At 38.7% G+C, this 23,575-nt stretch overlaps 1 protein-coding gene across 4 annotated transcripts in view; it reads left to right on the forward strand.

Moving 5' to 3' along the window:
- The first annotated feature begins 4,893 nt into the window (after positions 1 to 4,893).
- Positions 4,894 to 23,575, forward strand: part of WDR11 (WD repeat domain 11) — a 36,490-nt gene continuing 17,808 nt past the window's right edge. Inside the window, exons 1-12 of one of the 4 annotated variants that reach the window (XM_071446110.1) lie at positions 4,894 to 5,316; positions 6,259 to 6,370; positions 9,405 to 9,558; positions 10,407 to 10,580; positions 11,628 to 11,814; positions 12,283 to 12,448; positions 12,664 to 12,778; positions 13,912 to 14,107; positions 15,158 to 15,258; positions 15,716 to 15,892; positions 17,489 to 17,573; positions 22,229 to 22,335. In XM_071446110.1, coding sequence (XP_071302211.1) covers positions 4,955 to 5,316; positions 6,259 to 6,370; positions 9,405 to 9,558; positions 10,407 to 10,580; positions 11,628 to 11,814; positions 12,283 to 12,448; positions 12,664 to 12,778; positions 13,912 to 14,107; positions 15,158 to 15,258; positions 15,716 to 15,892; positions 17,489 to 17,573; positions 22,229 to 22,335 — 1,936 coding nt within the window. In that variant the 5' untranslated portion in view covers positions 4,894 to 4,954. Of the gene's footprint in view, positions 5,317 to 6,258; positions 6,371 to 9,404; positions 9,559 to 10,406; positions 10,581 to 11,627; positions 11,815 to 12,282; positions 12,449 to 12,663; positions 12,779 to 13,911; positions 14,108 to 15,154; positions 15,259 to 15,715; positions 15,893 to 17,488; positions 17,574 to 22,228; positions 22,336 to 23,575 lie in introns of all 4 variants that reach the window. The other 3 variants (XM_071446111.1, XM_071446109.1, XM_071446107.1) reach the window with 3 other exon arrangements.

A 23,575-nucleotide genomic window follows, 5' to 3' on the forward strand; every position in this document is an offset into this window, starting at 1 on the left:
CAGATTGTACTGCTACATACTGAATTCTACACTTTTATTTTCCATCTGTGCCTTCCATCCTGAGCCTTGAAGCAGGGCCACACTTTGAGTCCCAAACTCCATTGGACATTGGATACAAACAAGTCCTAATATGGATTTTCCCAAAGAATGTGAAAACCATTTAATGAAAGTGTTATACATCATGAAATAATTAAGGTTTATGCTCTCATAAGAATTATTTCTGGGCTGCATCCAACCTTAAATATTAATGTGTAGGTTATATAACATGCAGCAATTAATAACACTTTACTGGATATACATGGTTACCATGGTTTCTGGACATTTGAATTTTTTAATTTAGTTTATAAAACCCTGCACAACCCCAAACATTAATAACATGGATTAAAACTTTTTCCATCCGTTTAATATGCAATATACATGAGCACACTTCTCTTTCTCAATATGCACTTTATCAAACTCAGTAAATTACTGTGCTCACATTTTCATTAGCTGTAGTCATGGAGTTGCTGATGGCTCTTAAAATCAGTTTTTACTTCATTTTCCATTACTTTTTCAGGAAGTCTGTCTTCTTAGAGACCTTTTCCTCTTTAAAAATTTATGTCCTGGAACCTCATGTTGTCAGGAGCACTGATTGATTCATCAGTGTTGAGTATCCTGCATTGTTTCACACAGATTTCAAATCCCAATTTCACACCACTGTTGCTCTCATCCTGTATTTTACAGCGTAATGCACTGATGCTGATAAATTACTTAATAGCTACAAAAAAAATTTAATAGCTACAAAAAAAAAAAAAAAGAAAAAAACAAAGTCCTTGCTTGGTACCTAATAAAATAATAACCAAATGCTCTCTCAGGTTGCTAGGATGCTTCCAAAGCTCTGAAATACTTCAAAAATTCTCCCCTTTAACCCATTTGTTTGATCACAGTTCCTGGCACCCCTCTGTGCTTTCCTAAAGCAAGAGCCAGAGTCTGAACTCCAGGAATACTCACCACTAAAAAACCTCAGGGTTCTGCTAGTGGAAATTCTGATTTCTCCTCTTAGGAAAATCCCCAATTTTTGAGGTCCAGATCAATCAAATTGGTCCTGGATGCTGGCATCTGGAATTGGCATTCTTGTTCCCTCTTTGTGTCCATGAGGGATCACACCTCTTCCAGATCTCTATTCTTTTCTCTGCACTATTTCTCCAGAGATTTTTCACTCAGTTGTGAATCTCTCACTCCAGAGATTTTTCACTCCCTGTATTTCAGGGAGGTGGTTAAATGTTCATGTGCAGGAATATTCAAAGAAAGGACCAAAAAAAAAAAAAATGTGAGGGCCAGGGTTCCTCAGTGATTTTGTTACAGCAGTCATGGATGAAATTAGAAAGAAATGGCCCAAAACCAGCTCTATTATTCAATTCCCATACTTTAATACGTGAATTAAATAATTGTACACTTCATCATCTTTTTGGACCCTTAGAAAAAGAGAAATATATAAGGGGAAGGAAAATATTTTCAGACAAAAACCACAACAGCATCTGAGAAATTTTTTCTTTGGTGAAACTTGGTCAAAACAAAATGAGACTGCAGGCAGTCATTAGGGTCTTTTCACAGTTCACTCCACAACCTTTGAGAATTTAAATTTGCATCTCCAGCAGGTTCAGTGGAACTGGATTAGACCATGCTCACTTGGAAGGAAGTTTCTGGATAATTTTAAACTTTGAAGTTGAAAGCATTTGGAAAGGGAGACAAGTGTTTGAGTCTTTGATTAAAGCCATCTGGTTTTGCATCAAGCTGATAGAGTTCTAGAAGCTAAATATTCCACACTCTGAAATTCATATATTGGTTTTGTTTTTGTGTTAAATTTAGCAGAACTCTGACACACCAGAAATAGAATCTCCTTCATCAATACTTTTTATTTAATCTTCTTCTGAAAATACAACATGAAATAAAAAGATCTCTACTGGGATTATGAAGTTAGACTGTGATTAAACGAATCTTGACTTGAGATATATTCCCTTTGAAAAAGAAAAGGAAAAAACCCAAAGTGTGAGGCAAAACTCAACTGTGCAAATCTCTTGCTCTATGCAAAACCTCTGATAAGAGAGGTTGGCATCAGTTTTTAGTCAGCCCCTCTTCAAGCAGGGAGACTTCACCAGCAAAAAACTCAAGGAGCTTCAAATGCAGAGAGCAGAAATGACACCAGCAAGGCAAGAGCAGAGGGATTTGGAATGCAAACAGAGCCCTGCCCCATGTGGGGGCTGTTACACACCCCCAGTCAAACTGGGGTTGGGATAAAGGAATGCAAAGTGGATCCAAAGTTCACCAGTGGATCCCAGGAGCTCCTGCAGCTCTAACTTAAGGCCATGGAAATCAAAGAGGTCCCAGAAGCTTTCACAGGAATATTCCTGCAATAATTACTCTGTAAAGGAGAAGCCTAAAAGGGAGACTGCACACATCTCTACTTCAGTACCACTGTCTCTTGTTCAAACTCACAGAAAAATCATTTACAGTCATGAGCCAAAAGCTGTGTAGAATTGTACTTCTCATCATTTATTTAATCATTAATTTATTAAAATGGTTTTTATGATCACCCAGAACTTTATTCTTCATATATCCTTAGTGAAGACTATTGGAGCTGTCTGGAATGAGGTCTCTCCCACTGGGCATCACATCTTGGGTACTTGAGAGGTTTTAGTGGGTTTAATGGCATTACTGACTATGCAGTTAAACAGCTGAAAGCTTGGATTTGCTTTTTCTACAGCAGCCAAAAGTCTATTATTATATTTACAGAAGAGTGAGAGAACAAAGTGCCTTGATGTATTTTGCATTCTTGCTTGGCAGTGGTTTAAATTAACAATAAGATGTGAAAGACGACATCCAGTTAAGCACCTCAAAATAAGAATTTAACATCTCTGAACATCTTTAGTTCACATCCATTTGCTGTGCATCAGTTTGAGTACTCAGTGTTGGTGAGTAGCTGTGGATCAGAAGTGGGATCAGTTCATCCAGTGCACGTTCCTATTCCTTTCAGCTCTTCCAATGATCCTTATCATTGTTCACAAACCTTTTCCTCATCTCCTCCCTACCCCCCTCATGAATCTTCAGTCTGTATTGACATGGCTCATGCACTCTGATTTTCACCCTATCTGACCCTGAAAACCACTCAGATTCTTTTTTTTTTCCAAGCAATTGGTGACACAGCCTTCATTTCCTCCTTTGCTTCCCTTTTTCTGGTATCTGTCCTTATCTTCAACTGCCTTGAAGTATCTATTTCCTTCAGGCATTTCACTCATTGCTTGCTTTTCTGATGTCAAGAAAATGGATAGAAAACTGTCAAGAAAAGCTTCTGTTTCTATTGTACAATAAAAGTTGCAAAAGACCCTTCTCACAAATCCCACAAAGCAAGAAAATAAGCAAAAACATGAGCAGAAGAATGTTGCCCAAGGACACAGAGTAAAAACACACCATTAGCAAAAATAACTAAAATTAATGAAGCTGGTAGCTGCTCGGGCTCTTAGAAAATTGATCGCCAGAGGTGCAGATCATGTAGTCCTCAAATAATGACAAAGAAAAGGGAACAAAAACTCCAAGGGAACTTCTCCAAGCAGGTATTTTCCAGTTTTAAAAGTAGAGAGAAATCTTTTGGGATAAGACAGTTTCAAGAAAAAAGTTCCAATGGCAGGGTGACCTGGAAGTGGCAGTGAGTGATGTTCTGTGCTTCAGGAGCAGAATTCTTTAGAATGGAAAAAGGCATCAGCTGCAGGTTGTTTCTTGAGTTCACACTTGTACAAATTCAATTGTGATTAGAATGAAAAGAGGGGAAAAGAGGATCAGCATTATTGCATCTTCTGTGACAAAAGTGACACTGCAGCAATGTAAGAGTGGGTAGCTGGCATTACATTCTTGCCAACTCTGGCCATCTAGTGGCATCTTTTTCTCCACAAAATATAACAAATAAACAATTACAATTATTATTCCAAAGAGAAACAAACACCCCAACAGCCCATGTATGTTAAGTAATGAGTTTGCAAGTACATAATTCTTGTCATCTTAATAATGCTGTGGCACAGAAAATTGGTTTAGAAGCTTCACAGAATTACACAATCGGGTTGGAAAAGACCTTTGGGATTATTGAGTCCAACCTCAATGCTCTGCAGCCTGGTGTGCTCCAGTGCAAATGTCTAGTGCTCCTGCACAGGGATGTGTCATCCCAGGTGACTTTACCTGGCTTGAGTGACACCTTGGGGACAGCTGGAGGTTGGATTGGTGCCTTGTGGTGCAATGTGTGCCGCTGTGACAGACAGAGGTCTGTCACTGTGTTTTGTCCCTGAAGAGGTACTTTGGAGCTTTTCACTAAAGTGAAAAAAAAAAATGTTCTGGCAGTCCTGCAGCATCCAAGCAGCTGGAGATGGGACAGGAAGCCCTTTTCCCAGTGAGGTGGCCCAGGCTGCAGCCTGAAAAGGAGCACGAGCATCCCTGGAGATGGAGGCTCTGGCATCTCTCAGCTCCTTCCCCTCCCAGCCATGGATGCACAACCAACACTGTGTCCCCGGCCACGGGTGGCACATCTGGGGAACCCTTCCGTGACAGCTCCTGGCTTCTTCAGTGCAAGCCACGAAGATGCTGAGATGGTCCAGCCACAAAGATGATGAGGGGTCTGGAGCATCTCTCTGTTGGGGAGAGACTGAGGGAGTGTTTGGGCTACAGAAGAATGAGAGTGGATCTCAGCAACGCATTTAAATATCTCTAAGGGGTGCCAGAGGATGGTGCCAGACTCTTCAGTGGTAGCGACAGGATGAGGAGCGACGGCCAAAAACTAAAACGCAAGAAGTTCCAGCTCAGCATGAGGAGGAATTCTTCATATTGAAGGCGGGACAGCAGCACAGGGAGGGCGGAGATCTCTCTTCCCTGAGGGCACTCCAGCCCACCTGGCCGCGTTCCCGCGCCACCTGCCCGGGTGCCGCTGCCGTGGATGATCTCCAGAGGTCCCTGCGACCCGAACCGCTCTGAGACCCGGGCCAGGCCACGGCAGGGCAGGGCAGGGCAGGGCAGGGCAGGGTGGCGGAACTGCCGTTCCCGGGCCGCGGGGCCCCGGCGGAGCGGGCGGCGGCGGCGGCGCCGAGGCGGCGCTTCCTGCGGGGCGGTGCCGGCAGGGCCGCGGGCTCGGCACCGGCGGCCGCGGCTGGGGCGGCCCCGCCGGGCTCCGCTGCGGGCTCCGCTCCCCGCTCCGCTCCCCGCCGGCCTCGCCATGCAGCGCTTCACCGTCAACATCAAACTGCCGGCGCGGACCCTGACGGGCGCCCTGAGCGCGCCCAACCGGGGCGCGGCGGACTGGTGAGGGCCGGGCCGGGCCGGGCCGGGCCGGGCGGGCGGGGGGTGCCGGGTCCCCCCGCGGTCCCGTGGCCGCAGCCGCGGGTCGGACTCGGCTCCGGCCCGGCCTCCGCAGAGCCCCAAGCAGCGGCGGGAATCGCGGCCCGGGTAGCGATGGATCCGGCCCGGGAGAGGCCGGGAGTGCCGCTAGCCGGCCCGGGGCAGGGACAGAGCCGTGCCCAGGGACGAGCGCGGCCCAGCCCCCCCGGCAGTGACATGCGGGTGCCCATTGAAGCAGAATAGTTGAGATCAGATACCAGGAAGGAATTGTTCCTGTGAGGGTGCTGAGCCCTGGCACAGGTGCCCAGAGCAGCTGTGGCTGCCCCTGGATCCCTGGCAGTGCCCAAGGCCAGGCTGGACAGGGCTTGGAGCAGCCTGGGACAGTGGAAGGTGTCCCTGCCATGGCTGGGGTGGCACTGGGTGAGATTTAAGGTCCCTTCCATCCCAAACCATCCTGTGATTCTGTGCTTAACTTCTCCTGAAGTCAGACAAGCCTCGGCAGATTTTCCCTGTTCCTGTAATGACTCTTGACATGCTCCTTTTTTGTCTATAAATAAGTAATAAATAAAAAAAGATATGCAGTAATTATATCATTGCAAATGTATTTCTTATCTGTGTTCTTACATCTAAAATTTGGGAATGCTCTTCATCAATTCCTATGTGATTTTTTAAACTTAGAAGTTTGAAGATTCTGAGGTGCTTTGACACAAAGAGTTGCTCTGTGGTGGCTTAGGGCTCCAGCAGAGAATGCAATATTATTTTATAAAGCTTTTATGTTACTAAATATGATATGATAAACGTCAAATAGGGTGTCTAGTAGCATGGATTCAGCTTAGCAAAAAAGCCCCCTCATTCCTGATGGTTTTGTTGTGTTTTCCTTGTTGATGATGCTCTGTGCTCTCCCAGGGGCTGGCAAGGTTTGATTGCCTATGGATGCCATTCCCTCGTGCTCGTAGTGGATGCCAACTCTGCTCAGACCTTGCAGGTCTTGGAAAGACACAAAGCCAGTGTTGTCAAGGTGAGATGTTCCTGGTTTATGGTATATTGCTTGGTTCTGCTGTTTATGTTATCCTTCTAAATGGCTGTAAATACTTGACATGATGTTCATTGATATGATTTTGACATGAAATCTGATGTGAAATACATATGTTTTACCTGACCTCTTCTGCAGCTAAGTCACATCATGCATGCTGAAATTTGAGTTGAGGTTGATGGTATATCTTGCTAGAAGATGTAGAATATAAAAGATAATATATCTGGAAACGTTTGTTAGTGTTACAGAACATGTTTGTGGGAAGGCTGTTAACATAAGAGGTTTCAAAGGAACACTACAAAATATCAAATGAAGCTCTCTGCTGCTGCCCTTTCTGATCCTCCCTTTTGGGAGAAGTGCACCATTTGTCTAGGAAGTTACTTTAAAGCTTTTCCTTGTTTTCCCACCTATAGAAAAGGAGCAATAGCAGGCAAAACTGTACCTTAATTTAGTGATATAAAATGGCTAAAATTTTAGTTTAAGTGCAGGATACCTGTACTTTCCTTTGAAGGTCCTTGACTTGAAATTGCAGAGTTTGACTTTGGGTGAGTGTGGAATAGGTTGTATTTCTTTGGTTCATCTTTTCTTGGATTGTGAACAATGACAGATTTCACTTAGGGTTTAGAGGATTGTTTGGCTGGCAGATGTGTTTGATGCTCCTTGGCACAAGTGCTGTATTTATTAGAAGGCTGTCAATAATTTATGAAGAATAATAGAGTCTTAGAGAGGGGGGTTTTTAGTGGGATCTTTTTGTAGTAGAAGAAGAAGGTTGAATGTGTCTTCTGCTTTAACATTTTTGATTATCTTAGGTAACAAATTGTAGCAAAATGAGTGTTTGATATATGCAGTGATAGCATTTAAATGAGTTTTGTTACATTCACTAGCTTTGAGAAGTTACATTATTTCAACAGGAACAGAAGAGAACAGAAGTGCTGAAGTCCAATTTGTGAGTTAATTTTTCAAAGCCACTACCTGAAGCTTTATGAGCAGAAATAGACTGTAAGAAAATGGCTAATTTATGAGGTGGAATAATGAAAAAAAATTCCCTTCTATGTGAAAAAATAGGCATTATATAGGAAATGATTATGGGGCCATGATCATTGCAGACACCTTTACATTGCTAAGAAATTTTCTTCAATTCCTGGGGTTTTTTTTTTAAGAGTTTGTAAATGCTAAGAGCACAAATAAGCTGGAATGGATCTGTAAGAAATCTGCTGTGTAAGTCTGGCTTAAACTCCTTGGAGTTCCATGCCAGCAAACTCAGTGCACTGCGGATCTTCTCCCCAAAAACCTGTGCCACAGTTCTGAAAAATTCCAAATCACACCACATCTGTTATGAAGAAAACAAAGAAAAACCAATTGTTTCATAATCCCTTTACAGTCCATTTTGCTGTTTTCCTTTAAATGCATCCTCTCCTTTGCCTGTTGTAACTTTGTATGGAATAGGTGAAAACTTCCCTGAAAATGGATCCATGTCAGTTGTCCATCTGTCCAAATGCTGTTTGTATTCACAGAATTCACAGAACTGAAGACTTTGTGTGGAGTAGATTATACGTAATTTTACCTTTACAAAGAATATTGAAAGCATACTTTTATGGAAGAAAATCTAATTACACGAGAAGTTTTTTAATCCATCACAAGAATGAGAGGACTGAAATTATGTTTATTAATGCATCCTTTTTGATGCATTAATAAGCAGTGATAATAAGGCTTCATAAATGAGGTGGTATGAGTGGTGAAAATTTTAAAACACTCACCTGATTCTGCTGTATTTTGAAGCCAAGTAGACAGTGACTAATACTGCTAGAAAATAATTTCTTTTTTGGTCAGATCCTATGTGGGGACTTGTTGGATCAGTGTGACTGCAGAGAGGAAAGAGGTTCATGGGGTGGGAGCACCACATGGGCTCTGCCCAGGGCTGGTCATATAAAGATCTCCTTTTTTCTTGTTTTGAGCTTAGTGACAGCTCCTCCCTTGAGAAAGGATATCTTCCAGAATGGAAATTTGCTTTGAAGTAATATGCATTTAACTGAGAAATAAATGGCTTTGTGGGTTTTTACAATTACAGTTACACAGGCACCTGCAGATATCCTCAGGGATAGTTCGTTCTTGAACAGCAGGGAAGCAGGAATTGCAAAAATGAAATTTGTAGGTAGAGGAGAGTCTCTAAAGAATTCTTTGTGATTCTGGTAGAAACATACTTTGAGTTTATAGAGATTGTGTGCTGCCACTGTCTACAGTCTGTCCTGGGGCAGAAGTTCACCTTAAAAGCAGATAGGAAAAAACATGTGGGGTAGATAAGGAAGAAGTCAGTGTTATCCCTCCCCTTGTAATCTGAGAGGAGTTGTAGACAGAGTGTTTCAGATTTCAGACACAGATTTCTCATAAGTATTGCCAATTTACAGTCCTGTGCAGCTTGAAATCACAAACTGGAAAGTGGTACCTGGAAATCAGTTGTGGCAATGTGGCAAAATAACCAGAAATGTAGCAAATATCAGCAATAACTTGGTTTTGTTTTCTTATGAGGCAACACATAAATTAAAGACTAACCTTCCTTCCTCACCAATACCACAATACATTTGTCAGATTAGGAAAATTGAATGTTTTAGGATGTGTATAAAAATTAAATGATAATTTTTCAGCTTTCATTTGATTGCAAGTCAGTGGCTTTAGGTTTGTGGGTGCCCACAAAACCTTAAACATTGCCATTTGGTTTCCTCTAAATATTTGAGTAAATTCTTGATCTACATGGTTGATATGTTTGGATTGTTGTAGTTACCTTCAGGAACAAGTATTGTTGATTTCTGTAATTGGAGAATATCAGCCATGCAGTCATGCAGCACAGTGCTGACCTGCCTTCAATTTGCACAGGTGATGGTGGCCTAAAGGTATGTCCCAGGTGCTGTTGGCATTGACTATTACTGTGCTTTTTTATTGAGTTCAAGATCTGAAAAACATGAACTATGGTGCCTGTGCCATCCATTTGTCTCCTTTAACCAATCCCCATCTGCATTTTCAGGTTAAATGGGCTAAGGAAAATTACCACCACAATATTGGCTCTCCGTATTCCTTACGTTTGGCTTCTGCTGATGCCACAGGGAAAATCATTGTGTGGGATGTGGCCACAGGAACAGCTCGCTGTGAAATCCAGGAGCACTCAAAGCCCATCCAAGGTAAGGATAGTGCCTGCTGGTGAGATGGGAGTTGTTTGATGGAGCATTGGGGCCAAATCCATCACCTGCCTTTTCTAAACTCTGCTCAGTTCTGACAGGGAATTTTCCTGTTGTGATTGCTAGCCCTCTGTGTGTTTGCTTGTAAATGAAAGATTTACTGTCCCCCAGAGGAATGCTGTGAGATTCAATTCATTATGGTGATGTTTTTCAAATTCTTGTGACAAAAATGAAATTTGAGTCTATTTTTATGAACATTATTGATTGAAATAATAACATTTACTATGTCAAGTACATCTTCCTGCTCTTCAGCTGGAGGTGGGATATTTTGGGGCATTTAAAAAATTTGTGATGGTGCTTATGTTTATACCTGTTGGGCTTTTAAAATCTATTATGTAAAAGTCCTCTTATAAAATCAGGTTGTTTGGTTTTTGTTATTATTCTGTTTTATAAATCCTGTGAAAGAAAATGCAACTTTTTAAATCTCATACTGAGCCACTGAAATTTTTTTTGTTGTCTACAGTTCATTTTAGTTTCATCACTTTTTGTTTATGTGCATTATAAATTGGATTTTATTTACTCCTGACACCGATTCACTGAAGGTTTAAAGAAGTCCTGACCCTGCCATTTGAAGATTTCTACAGTTTTTCAGACCAAATGGAGCCTTTTATTTTCTGTGAAACCAGGGAAAGCTCTTACCACCTCTGAAAGGGCTGAGTGTTATATTTAGTTTCATTTTACTCTTGAGCTTAAGATTGATTAAAAGGTTTTAGAGTGAAGAAGATATTTGTGTCCAGGTTCAAACTGATACCATCCCAAATATTAATTTTGTTCCCTATTTCTTTTGACAGACATGCAGTGGCTGTGGAATCAAGATGCTTCCAGAGATTTACTGCTTGCTGTTCACCCACCAAATTATATTGTACTGTGGAATGCAGACACAGGCACTAAACTTTGGAAGAAGAGTTATGCTGAAAATATCCTGTCTTTTTCATTTGACCCCTTTGATCCCTCACATTTGGCTTGTAAGTTTATATGTATGAAACAGTGGGGCCTGGTTATGTGTGAGCAGGAAAATTGTTAAACTGGAATGTAAATGTTTGAAACTGAAAGTAATGGATTGGAGAGAATAATGTCAGAAATGCCAGTAAGAAGTCAGAAAGCAAAGAGGGAGCCTTTGGCCAGTGTGGAATCTTAGTTCAGAAGGTGCTGCTGTGTGGGAAGGGGGAAAGCAGGCATGAGGGGAGAAGTTAGAGATCTGAAAAGTTTGAGGCTTTCCAAAAGGAAATGGGAACTGTGTAGAGGCAGCTGGAGGAAGGCAAGGATAGAGAGCCCTGTGAAATGTAAAAGGCTATGAAGGGATGGGTGCTGAGGGAGAAGCCAGTGAGATAAGTAGACCAAGAATAAGAGTTATTTTCAACAGAAAGGATTTTTGAGGACTCAGTGTGAGATCAGTACCTGAAGTGATCCAGATATCAAGGGGGATGCAGTGCAGATTTATTAATTTTAGCAGAGAGAAACTGAGAGAAATAGGAGATTAACCATTTTATTCTTGAATTTAGCTTCATCACTCCTGACCTGTAATGAGACAGTGCAGTTTTCAGCCTTTGTAGTTCAGGGATTTTTTTATCTGCCATATCATTTAACCTTCTGTAAACACTTCAGCTGCACAGTTGAGCTTTGTACTGCAACATAAATAATGTGAATTAATGATTATTTGAGCAATGTTCTGCATGAGAACGAAAAATGGTGATACAGTCAGTGTGTGTTCTGTGTTCTATTTGAATTGTGAATCTTAAAGAAAAAAAGTTGGTGAGAGAGAATAACTGAGTTTCTGCCAGAAATGCATAGTTTCTAATATAAAAGTTGAGGGGTTTTTGATGTTAATTGATTTTAATGGATCATCTGGTGCTCTTTCAGTTAGAAAGTGCTGGTTGTCTAGAATTAGGAGTTTTCTATCTGATACAGTATTAGCAAAGTTATTAGCATTTCTCCTCACCAAAATGTCATTGAAATGGAATGCCACAGTCAAATTGCAGGCTGAATTGTGCTATTTTTCTTTCTTGGTGCAGTGCTCACCAGTGAAGGAATAGTGTTCATCTCTGACTTCTCCCCTTCCAAAGCTCCTGCCAGCTCAGGGAAGAAAGTTTACATCTCCAGTCCTCATTCCAGTCCTTCTCACAACAAGCTGGCTGCTGCTACAGGAGCCAAAAAGGCCCTTGATAAAGTCAAAATCCTCATCAGTAATGAAAAACCAAGGTAGGTTGCAAATACTTCTCAGATAATGCTTTGTGTACTTGATGTTGTCAATGTAGTGAGGTTAAAGGCTCTAAGGTAAAATACACAAGATTTCAAATGGAGGTGAGCAGTGTGTCTGAGGGTAATTTCCCATGAATGCCAGTAAATGTCAGGGCAGCCAGCACTGTTCCTAAGTGAATTGCTTTGGATTTGAGATGTGCAGGAATTACACTGGTTCCATTTGAATGAAGTGCAATTGTTAAAATTACTCTGTGATCTTATTTAGACAAAAGTCAACAGAATGTGGTTTTGGAAGTCAGCGGTGCTTTGCACTGCTCTGACAGAGAAATGGAAATCTGCAGTTGCTTGTGATCAAAATAGAGGTTGCTTGAAAAAATGCAGTTGCAGGAAAAATGAAACTTTAAATTTTATTTTGAATTTGATCTGTTCATTACACACCCTGATAAAAGTTCATGTCTGATTTTACAGTGCTGAATCTGTAACACTCAATGACTGTCTTCAGTTGTCATATTTGCCTTCCAAAAGAAACTACATGCTCTTACTGTATCCCAGGGAAATTCTGATTCTTGACTTGGAAGTGAATCAGACAGTGGGTGTGATTGCTATTGAAAGGACAGGGGTGCCTTTCATACAGGTGAGGTAGACTTCAATTTTTTTCAATTATTTATTCCAATAATTGATTTCCTCAGTGACAAATCCTGTAGCTGAAGAAATTTGTGGAAGTATTGCCTTAATGGTAAAATTTTTAATGATTTGCTCAAACATCAGGAATTGTGGGCTCCCTTGCAAGTGTCCTTTGCAAAGGGTAAGGTTTTGAAAATGCAATCTAACAGCCCTCTCTTTGCCCAGGTAATCCCTTGTTTCCAGAGGGATGGGTTATTTTGCCTCCATGAAAATGGTTGTATCACCTTGAGGGTTCGCAGATCCAACTGCAGCATCACTGCAACTCCAAATGAGGAGCCAGGTGAGTTTTGTGTCAAAAATGTCCAGAAATTAACTTTGATGCATTTTAATTAATAATTTAACACCAGTAATGACCATCATGCCTCCTACAGGATGGTGAATCTTGTACCCTTCTAGTGTTGTGTCTCTTATATGTTGAATTTAAATTTAAATTTATGCTGTATTTTCCCACAACAAATTCCCAGAACAAATTCCGAAAATAAATTCAAAAAGCTTTTGAATTCTCTGATATTAAGTGTGAAATAGATTATATTAATTATATTAAATATATAATTATTTATTATAATTATAATTATTATTTATTATAATTATATAATGTAGGTATTAGCAATTAAAGGGTATTCAGGATATTAATATATATATTATATATGTTAATATCCTGAATACCCTTTAATTGCTGACTAATACTTACATTAGTAAGTGGCTTAATAGGCACATGTAATGTTTTAAATAAAATATTAGTGTGTTCTTTTTATCTGAAAGAAAAAAACGTTTTTTTGACAAACACAAGCTTTTGGAAGTAATTTGGTCAATTGGAAAGATTGATTTTAGACCTAAGATGTGGGCTTAAATTTAGATTAAAATCTGAATTATTAAACTTTTGTCTCATGAAATGTTACTAAGAATGGTCTTTTAAATGTAATGGTGGAGACTGGAAAAAAGGGGAAACATTGTGAGTTCTGTTTGTTCATTTTGGTTTGGACAGTTTGCTGATTTCTAGTGAGCTACATTACTGGCTTCCAAGTTCACCAATAAACCTGGAGTTTTGGATTGTGGGAGAGCAGGTTCTGCCCAGCTATGCAACAGTTATTAAGTTTTTCAAGATTCAAATGGAATAATATATTAAATATTCAAAATATATGTATATTTTAGAAATATAAATTATATGTGTCTATAAAGTATATACATCTAAATATGTGTATATAATTACATTTTGGAGAACTTTCCAGAGCTTTGTTGTGTACAGCAAGATCAAGAGTGTGTTGTTTTTGGTTGCTTCTCCTGATTGTTGCCCAGGAAGCACAGGGATTTCAGTCCAAGTGCTCAATCATCCTTCACATTTCCCCTTTTGTTGATTGCCCCCACCCCATGTTTTTCACTCTGACTTTTCTCTGGGGGCTGTTGCTGTTGCAGATCCAGAGCCAGCTCAGGAGCTGGTTTATGATTTAAGAAGTCAGTGTGATGCCATCAGGGTGACCAAAACAGTGCGACCCTTCAGCATGGTGTGTTGCCCAGTGAATGAGAATGCTGCAGCCCTCATAGTCAGTGATGGCAGGGTGATGATCTGGGAATTAAAATCCAGCATTTCTGGCAGAAATGTGCGCAACAGGTAACGAGATTTACTTTTCTTGCCAAAGTTCCTTTTTCTTTCCAAGTGGTGTTCAGTATTTTTTTGTATTTTAAAGGCAACAGCGATCCTTCTGTGCCTGGAAGTGTTTCATGTGCTCTGCATGTGTGGGAGTGAAGGAAGAGGAACAAATTATGTCATCCAGACAGATCAGTTCCCTTTTTTTGAGGAAGTGCAGGAACTGTATTTACTCTATTTTTTTTTTTTATAGGCAGTTCCACACTGAGTCTCTGGACTGAGAAGACAAAAGTTAGAATGACTATTTGTTTTATTTTGGGGGAGCATTTTCCTCTCATTTGGCTTTTTCAGACCATATAACTTCCCTTAGGAATGAATCCCTCACTTTCAGTCACATGTAAGGACCAAAATGAGTCTGTAAAGAATTACATTTCTAGTAGAGGAATGGCTTTGGGCTGGATTTGTGTGAATTTGACACAGCAATATGAAGCTGCACAGTAGGTGACTGGAATATGGTGGCATAAAAAATGTTTTTATACACAGAGCCTTTAGAATTTTAGATTTGGAGCAGTCTCTCAAAATACTGTGGGAAGTGATACAGTGCTTGGAACAGTCAATGCATTAAGGTTGTTCTGCTGCAATAACCTTCAAAGTCCTATGGAATAAAAGAAATAACTTACTGCCATAAAAGAAATAGAGTTCTTTTAAATGTCAGTAGTTCCAGGTTTTCAACATAGATCCTCTTGTTGCTCATCAGAGATTTAGTGTTCTTATTTTTAGTGTTCCCAAAAACAGTGCTAGATGCATTCCTTGTGCTGCATATCCAGGAAAGCTGTTCAGAATCTAAATTGGTTTTTACTTCTTTTATTCTTATGGGTTATTTCTAAAACATTGATCTTTGTCAGGAAAAATATAATATTACAAGAGGCAGGTAAGTCTGTGCTCTTAGCTGGTGACACAGAGCTGCCCCAGCCCAGCAGGACACAGCTGCCAAGGCTGCCCAAAATGAAGGGGAAGTTTGGGGATGGAGATGGTGCCTGCATGAGGAACTTGGTCCCATTTCTCTTGCAGCAGTTCCAGTGCTTCACCTCTGTATTCCCCAGTCTCCTTCTGTGGAATCCCTGTAGGAGCATTCCCAAATAAACTTCCAGACCTCTCGTTAGACAACATGATTGGTAAGAATTTCTTCCATTGATCCCACTGCTACTAATTTCTTATGGTTTTGAATCATTTTGTACATCTTACCTTACTTAAAAAAGTGTATTTTTTAGAATTATATTCTGATAGTAACTCTGAAATAGAAGGATTCCTGTTTGCTAAAGAAATCATCAAATGAATACTCTTGAGGATTTTATGTTGAGGATCAATGTCCAAGTTCATTTTCTTTGAGGATAAAAAGTATTTTAGAATGGAATTTGGACAAAACACTTTGATTTTTTCTAACTAATCTTAGAAGCCAATTTATCTGATGCATCCCCTCTTTGTGAACTCTAAACAGCAACCAGTCTTCAGAAAAGTTTCATCATGCCAAGCTTAAGAGAAAGAAATGTGTCTTATACAAATTTCTGTCTGAAAACTTTGTATAACATCTCCAATTAAAATTTCATGCTAACAAGAGCTTTCACTTTTAAGCAGGGCAGGGTGCAAGCCCTGGAGAAGAGCTAAGGAATTCACTCCTGCAGGAAGTGCACCTCAAATTCCTGCTGACAGGGCTTCTGTCGGGGCTGCCTCTGCCTCCCTTCGCCATCCGCATGTGCCCGCCCCTCACCACCAAAAACATCAAACAGTATGAGCCCATCCTTGCTGTTGGTGAGTGCCTTCAGCAGGGTATTCATTGCTCTGAAAAGAATAAAACCTGTGTTCAATTCAAATATAGTTGTTGGTACAGAAAAAAAAATGTATCTGTTGATGCTGTGTAATTTATTGCAGTTATTGACCCGTGTATTGGTTTGGTTCTGTAAGTCCTTGGGTTCTTTTTTCTTGCCTTGGGTTTATGCAATGCTACCTGCAAAATGCAATATAGTAGCAAGTTTTTATTTATCCTGGTATTTATTGTGATATTGGTCTGCTGATATACTCAGCATTTTATGTATTGCTCCCACTTCATTCTGAATGTCAAGAAGCAGGGACTTCTGGAGGCCTGCATTCCTACAACAAGCAAATGAACTTTACTTTTTTTTGCTCTGATATGAATTTCTAAAATTACACCTGCAGCACATTATTTTTTCTGGATGAATCTATTCTGTCTTAGCACAAATGTGGTTAAACTCATCTAGCTATTAGAATAGTTGCCAGTGAGCACCTGATGTATTAACTCATAATTTTCCCTATTTAAAGCTGATTTTTCTGGCATCTTCTTTCAGAGTTGTGCTCTAAACCATAGGCAGTCCATCATGACATGATGTGATGATGCTAAAATGTAACTTGTGGTTTCCCATGAGCTGCAACTGTTAAAAAAGATGAAATATAAAGATTAGAAAACAAATAGGTGTAAAGTGCATTTACAGCAAGGTCTTTTTTCTTGACATACCTGAATGGCTCTTTAGGTATCCATTGCTGTATTTCATAGGATTGATATGAATTTCATGCAGTGTCTAATGGAAAAGTGTAGGTTTCAGTATTTCAGAAGGTTTTTGATGTAATTGAAGCTCAAAGCTACTAGAATACTGATTTCTAATTTGAAAGAAGTCATTATTTCAGGATGAGAAAGCAGAATTGCTTTAATGGTTCCATAAAATCTACCCAGGATTCTCCCTTGGCATTATTGGGGGATAACAGTTAAAGCATTTCCTTGATGCATTTACCCATCTCCACTAATCAAAAAAAAAAAGGAACAGGAACATCCCTCTCTTCTTCAGCTGGATGGGTGTGTTGTGGAAATGTAAGGAAAATAATCAGATTTTCTACAAGCTCTGCAAAAAGGTTTGGGAAAATGTCTTGATCCAAGGGGATATCAGTGGCTGCAGAGAGTTTAATATTTGGGATTCAAGTGCTAGAAATTCACATAGTTTTTGTAAAATTGTAAGATATTAATAGTTACAGGTATCTAAAAATAAGAGAGTTATAGGTATCTAAATATAAGAGAGTTTTATATATATATATATATATATATATATATATATATATATATATGGTTTATATATATATATATTATATATATATATAGTTACAGGTATCTAAAAATAAGAGAGTTATAGGTATCTAAATATAAGAGAGTTTTTTATATATATATATATAGTTTATATATATATAGTTTATATATAGATTTTATATATATATATATATAGTTACAGGTATCTAAAAATAAGAGAGAAAGAGAGAGAAATTGCTGTTAATCCTGCATTTTCACTAAAGCATGGAAGAAAAGGAAATATATGTGCCTATATTTTTAATCAATTTTTATAGGTACCAGCAATGGCTCTGTCCTGGTGTTTCACCTCACAAGTGGACTCCTTCACAAAGAGTTGAGCATCCATTCCTGTGAAGTCAAGTGAGTTTCATTTTCATCCCTGCTCTAATCCTTCTAGGAAACCAATGCTGAAACACCTGAGTGATGTTACCCAGCAGTGTGGGTGTCTTGCCTTGCTGTTAATGAAATCAGGAAAATTGTTAATGAAATTAGGGTAGAGTGCCTACCCTGCCTTTGCTGGGTGAGAGCTGTAACATCCTGACAGAACTGTAATGAAAATTACCCTGAAAGAAATACTGGAATTGCATCTGTGCCTGCTGATCTGGGATGCATATCAACTACTTCCAGCCTCTTCAGTGCACTGCAGGACAAAGTCTTTTTAGGACAAGAAACTTTATTTATTCTATAACTATTGGGATTGAGTCCTTTGAAATAATGCTGGTTGGTATGTCAGGCTTTATTTACTTTGTCTTTGGGGCTGAAATTGCTGTTGAGAGTTTTAATCCTAAGGGAAGTAAAGATAATTTTTTAAAGACTGAAGAGAGGAATCAATATTTATCCATCCAGGGAAGGAGCAGAGTAAGTTTTAGAGCTTTTGTACTGTGTGTTTGTCTGCACACAATGGCAGAATTTTTGGATAACTGATGGCACAGATATTCAAGGTGCTGCTTGCTGGATAAATATTTCCAGGCAGATTTAAACATGAAAATAAAATACTAATTTCTAGTACAAATATTAATAAAAAATTGTATCAGAATTGTGTTGTGAAGCCTTCCTCTGGTTAAGGTCTACATTTTACTGTGCATTCTGCAAAAAGTTAAGGAAAGTGCAGGTTGCTGAGCATAGACAGCTCTGAGAGTTCATTGTGGAAACCTGCTTGGAATCTACCACCAAAATGAGGAACTTTCTTTATGTTTGTGGTGTGATTACTTGGCCCTTTCTCTTCTAAACCATTTAAACCTCTTGGTTCCATACCATTAACTACACATGAAATTATTTTAATTTTACTTTCTGTTATGCAGCACAAGAGGAGAGTCCTTTTTTATGACAGCAATTATAGAACTCAGAATAAAAACCCGTATTTGCATTTAATGTGTCAAAAAAAAAGTAAAATGAAGAGGGAGAAAGAAATAAACACAATTTTGAAAAAAAAAAATAGCTTTGTGCATTACTAGAAGTATTGTTAGTTTGGGTTTTTCAATTTTGTAAAGGGTTTGCAACTTCTGAGCAATTGAAATTATATATTGCTTTTCTAGCAAATGCCCTCACCAGATCTTTTTAGAATTCCTAAAAATGTTTGTGAATTTTATTTAGCCTTAAGCTGTTATCAGGGTACATCATTTAAATATTTGTTAGTTTCCTCTATTATCAGAATGATTTTCTACATAATTTTTACAAGTTCAAAGGAATCCTTCAACCAATTTAGAGGAAGGCATGGAGGTTCTTTTTTTAAATTAATTTTCATGGAGTGCAAAAGTTCTTCTTTCACTGGGAATTGTTACTTTACCTCTAAAATGTGGATGGATTGAATAATGCCTCTGTTTCCATTTTATCTGAGAGAACACCTTCAGGGACCATCATTATTTTAGTATGTAATTGAGAATACCCTGAAATTGTAACTCAAGGCTAGCAGAGCTCAGTGCTCTTTATTTAGGAAGAGAATGTAATAAAAATCAGGCAATTTCCCTTTACAAAAACAAGTGTTCTGAATTAATGCCACTGAGTTGTTTGGGTGTTAGCTACTATGATTTCTTTTTTTTTTTTTGAGATTAAAGTGTTCTACATATGTAGTCACATGCTGATTTATTTATTTTATAGTTATTTTTGCTGATTTTTTTGTATGGTCAGTTTTTTGTTTGTTTTTATTTAAACTTTGTGCTGTGACTAAAAGGGGAAGAATTACCTTTCTGTCCTTCCTTTTAAGATATTTCATACTTGTGAGTAACCTTGAATATTAATTTTATTTATGGTTATTACTTAGCTTTCACTGTCTGTTTAGAATTATGGAAGTAAATACTTTTCTGTTGAGTTTAATCTTATTTTTATAAGAAGATGGAGTAAGAAGCAGCAGAAATGCTTAAAACACACAAAGAGGGAAAATCAACCAAGCCACTGCCAGGAGTGTAAGTGAGGGGGAAAATCAAGAAACAACCAAGTGTGATACCTGGGGACAGTAGGCAATACAGGAGATAATAAAACACCTTCAGTGCAGAGAAGAATATACTTGAGACATGCAAATAAACTGCCTGCAGTGCAGCTTTCAGTTCAGTGGCACATTTGCAGCTGTCAGTTCTGCTTTTGCTTATCCTGGTATTGAAATAGCTGAGACTGGAGCAGTGCTGCTCATTCTTTGTCACTGAAGCTCAGCAAGTTCAAGGCTGCAACAGCTTTTATTTTTAAAATTAAAATCTTGCTGACTGTAACAAGAATGTCTATGGCCTGCAGGCACAACTTGAAAATTACTACATTACATCCAAATTTTAGCTGTTCAATTGAAGCTGTTTCAGCATTTGAATTTCAGCTGACTGCTCTTTGCAAAACTGCTTTGCAAACATTCATCACCTCTTTAAAACAACTTCCCTTGAATAGAGAAATTAGAATGAAAAATATCTACCACCACTTTGGGAGTACATATGGTTTAATTTCCCATTTTGCCTTTCTCTTTTTCTTAGAATCCCTAAATTTAAGTAGCAGCTGCCATGTCATAAAGTCACAACAATCTATTCCCAACTAGAAATGTAATTTGTGTTTTTATCCACTTCAGTGCACTTTGTGATTTGTTTGCATTGGAAACATTAATCAAGACAACTGAGTCTGACTCCTGAAGTAACTGAGACAAGTTGAATGGATAGAAACTCTAAATATTGCATTTTAAAAGAGTGGATTCAGTCTGAGAAGTGGTTGACAGCTGAATGTAACCCTTAATTCTGATAGGCAAATATGATTTTATTAGGAAATGTTTGCTCTTTCAATAGGGAAGGCATTACTTGTTTCCATCATTAAAATTTGAAACACTGTCTTCAGATTCTCAATTTCTGTGTATGACAGTGACAAAAATTATGTTGTTTCAGGTGCAAGCAGTTAGCTGAGCTAAGGTTTCCTTTTGATTTCGAGTGTCTTGGGTTTCTGTGGATTTTTATAGGTATTGACAGATGGCCAGGCAGCAGCAGAGAAAAAGGACTTGCCCTGTTCAGTCTGAGCTGATGAAAGAAATGTAGAAAATGCTTCAGGTCTTTGCAGGAGAATGGTGAATAAGTACCAGCAATAACAATGCATTAGGAGTGGACTTTTCCCAAAGAACATAGCTGAGATAAATGGAAAAGTGTCAGAATTCACATTTCTTCCATTTCAGAAAGCTCCCTGGATTTATGACCTGTTGGAGACTTACAATGTCACCCATTACTGCACTTGTAGATTTCTATTCAATCATGCCTGAAATGTTTCAATTAATAATTGAATGCTTCTCATTTTGATTGAAATTAATGGTTGAACTTCCATAGGTCCTGCTGGGAAAAAAACTGGGTCCTAAATTTTTACCTTTTCTTGAGGATTTAGGAATAAAGCTTCCCATATTTTTAAAGCTTGAACTAAAATAATAAATATGGCCGTAAATTGTATGTGCAGAATATCATGGGAGTGCTTTTTGGTTTCACACATGTACATTGTATTTAGGAAATTCCTACTTAATGCAGTGTGAGTTGGATTTACTGACAGTAAATCATAAATATTGTTATTTATTTTTCTCATGCTGCACACACATTCTTCCAAAGCAGGCAGCTGATGAACAGAATACTTGTCCTGGGAACAGTTCTTAAGTAATCTGTGTTTGAAGGCTTTGAGGAAACCTTAAATCCTTTTATCTGTGTTAAAATGAAGTTGGGCACGTGTGTGTATTAAAGTTCAATTTTCTTTAGAAGAGCTCCTTGATTTATTTCACAGATAAAGCAATTTTTGCAGGCACCAAGTGTGTGTGGGAAATGGGGCTGGAGAAGGGTCTTGTTCAGGGATAGTCCCACCCAGTGCCACTTTCTGTCCCTTTTGCCCTGTGGTGTGTGTTAGGAATTGGCTGAGGGTCCATCTGTGCTGCCAAAATGTTCTGTTGAGTTCAATTTTATTTATTTAATTTTTAAAGCTCTGGAACTTTACATCCTTGCAGCACTGCAACATGATTTGCTTGGGAGCTGCTTTGGTGTGATCTAAAAGAACAAAAATGAAAAAAAAAAAAACCTCAGGTTTTTGGTTCTTCTGTGAAATCTCTTCAGGGCCTCTCTTTGTATATCATCTTTATTTCTCCTCTCTCTGGACTGAAAGAAATAAGGCAACCCACACTGCCACCCACATGAATATTTTCCTGTGTGCTGGGAATTTGGAGTTGTTTGATAGCAACCCTGATTTGATCAGAGCAGGGCTTTTAATCCACTCTACTGCTGAGTATCTGTCAGGGCTTTTTGCAGAAGTTAACAGTGTTTCTAATGCATTTTTTATCTAACCAAAGTAGAGCTAATGCAGTCTGAAAAGAAAGCTGTTCTTAAATTTAATTCAGTAACTTATATTCACACCATAGTTGTTAATGTGTAGCTTCCTTTTATGTTTAAATATGATGTTTCCAGAAAATGGATGAAATTACATCTGTGCTGAGTTTTTAAGAATATATGTGAAAAAAATACTTCAGTTCAGGCTTCTAACCATTGAAATATTTTAGCTGATATGCTCCATGTATTTCCTTCTGCTCACAGGGGAATTGAGTGGATCAGCTTGACTGGCTTCATTTCCTTTGCCACATCAACACCCAACAATCTGGGACTGGTCAGGAATGAGCTGCAGCTGGTGGACCTTCCAACAGGTTTGTGTTTCCTGGGAAATCTGCTCCAGGAGCTGACAGATTTGCTGGGGACTGACAAGTTCTATTTCTTTTAATTCTTTCTCTTGTCGTGACAAAATAAAATAATAAAGGAGCTTTAACTTTTCCTGCTCTTCTTTGTGAAGCCACAAGATGTGTTTTGTCTGGTGCTCTACAGACAGACTTGAAGCATCACCTTTGCAAAAACATCTTGTTTTTGCAAAGGTGATTAAAAGAACAATAAGTGTCAGCAGAGGGTTTAGGAGCAGCCACATGGGGTATTAGTGGTGGATTTGTTTCACAAACTCTACATATTTCCATATTTCCAAATGTGTTTTGTCAAATTTAAAGAATTTATTAAGAGAATAATAAGTGTCAGCAAAGAGTTTAAGAGCAGCCACATGGGGTGTTAGTGGTGGATTTTGTTCACAAACTCTACATATTTCCATATTTCCAAATGTGTTTTGTCAAAGTCTGCACCCACTGTTTCATGTGCCCCTGAAATAGTGTCAAACCATTTGTTGTATTGCACATGGTCAGGATTTGAGTGTGAATGAGTGTAAAGGGGATTTTAAACAATAAAAACTGGTACTTTTATAAAGAATTGGAAAGGTTAAAGAGAAAATAACTGTTAAAAGATACTGTTGATAGCAAAATTAACAGGTTACAACTATTTTGGCCTCATAGTGGATGATAAATACATTTGTAATGAACTCAGTATTTGCACAAGAGGTATAACTGGGGAGATTACACAGCCCAGAACAGGAAGGACTTCAATAATTTTACATTATTTTTGAATGTGAAAACCTGGAGCCACTTAACTTCTAATTGAAGAGCCTCAATCTTGTAGCACATGGCTAATTCTGAATTGGTTTATACAAAGTGACTTTTTAATTGGGTTTTTTTTTAACTTATGGAAAAACCTCAGTTGTTGTATTTCCAGGGTGCTGCACAGAGAGGCTATTCTGGTAGCATAATATTACTGTGAAGTTTTTTCATATAATGTCTTTTGTTCATCTGTTTAAAATCAAAACAGAAAAGATACTTGCACTGGGAAATTAATCTCATGTAAAATGGGAATCTGATTTTTCACTCAGCTTGTAAATTATAGGCAGAAGTCATTAAAGGTTCAGAATTTCTGCAGGCAACCAAGTTTTGAATAAATGTTAATACATGAGACCTTAGCACTTGGTCTGCTTAAAAATGGTACATTTCCTCTTTTAAATCTTTCAAAAAAGGCACA

This window comes from Agelaius tricolor, unplaced genomic scaffold, assembly GCF_023055355.1.
Source record: "Agelaius tricolor isolate 1412-34295 unplaced genomic scaffold, bAgeTri1.0.p SCAF_22, whole genome shotgun sequence".
Taxonomy (NCBI): domain Eukaryota; kingdom Metazoa; phylum Chordata; class Aves; order Passeriformes; family Icteridae; genus Agelaius; species Agelaius tricolor.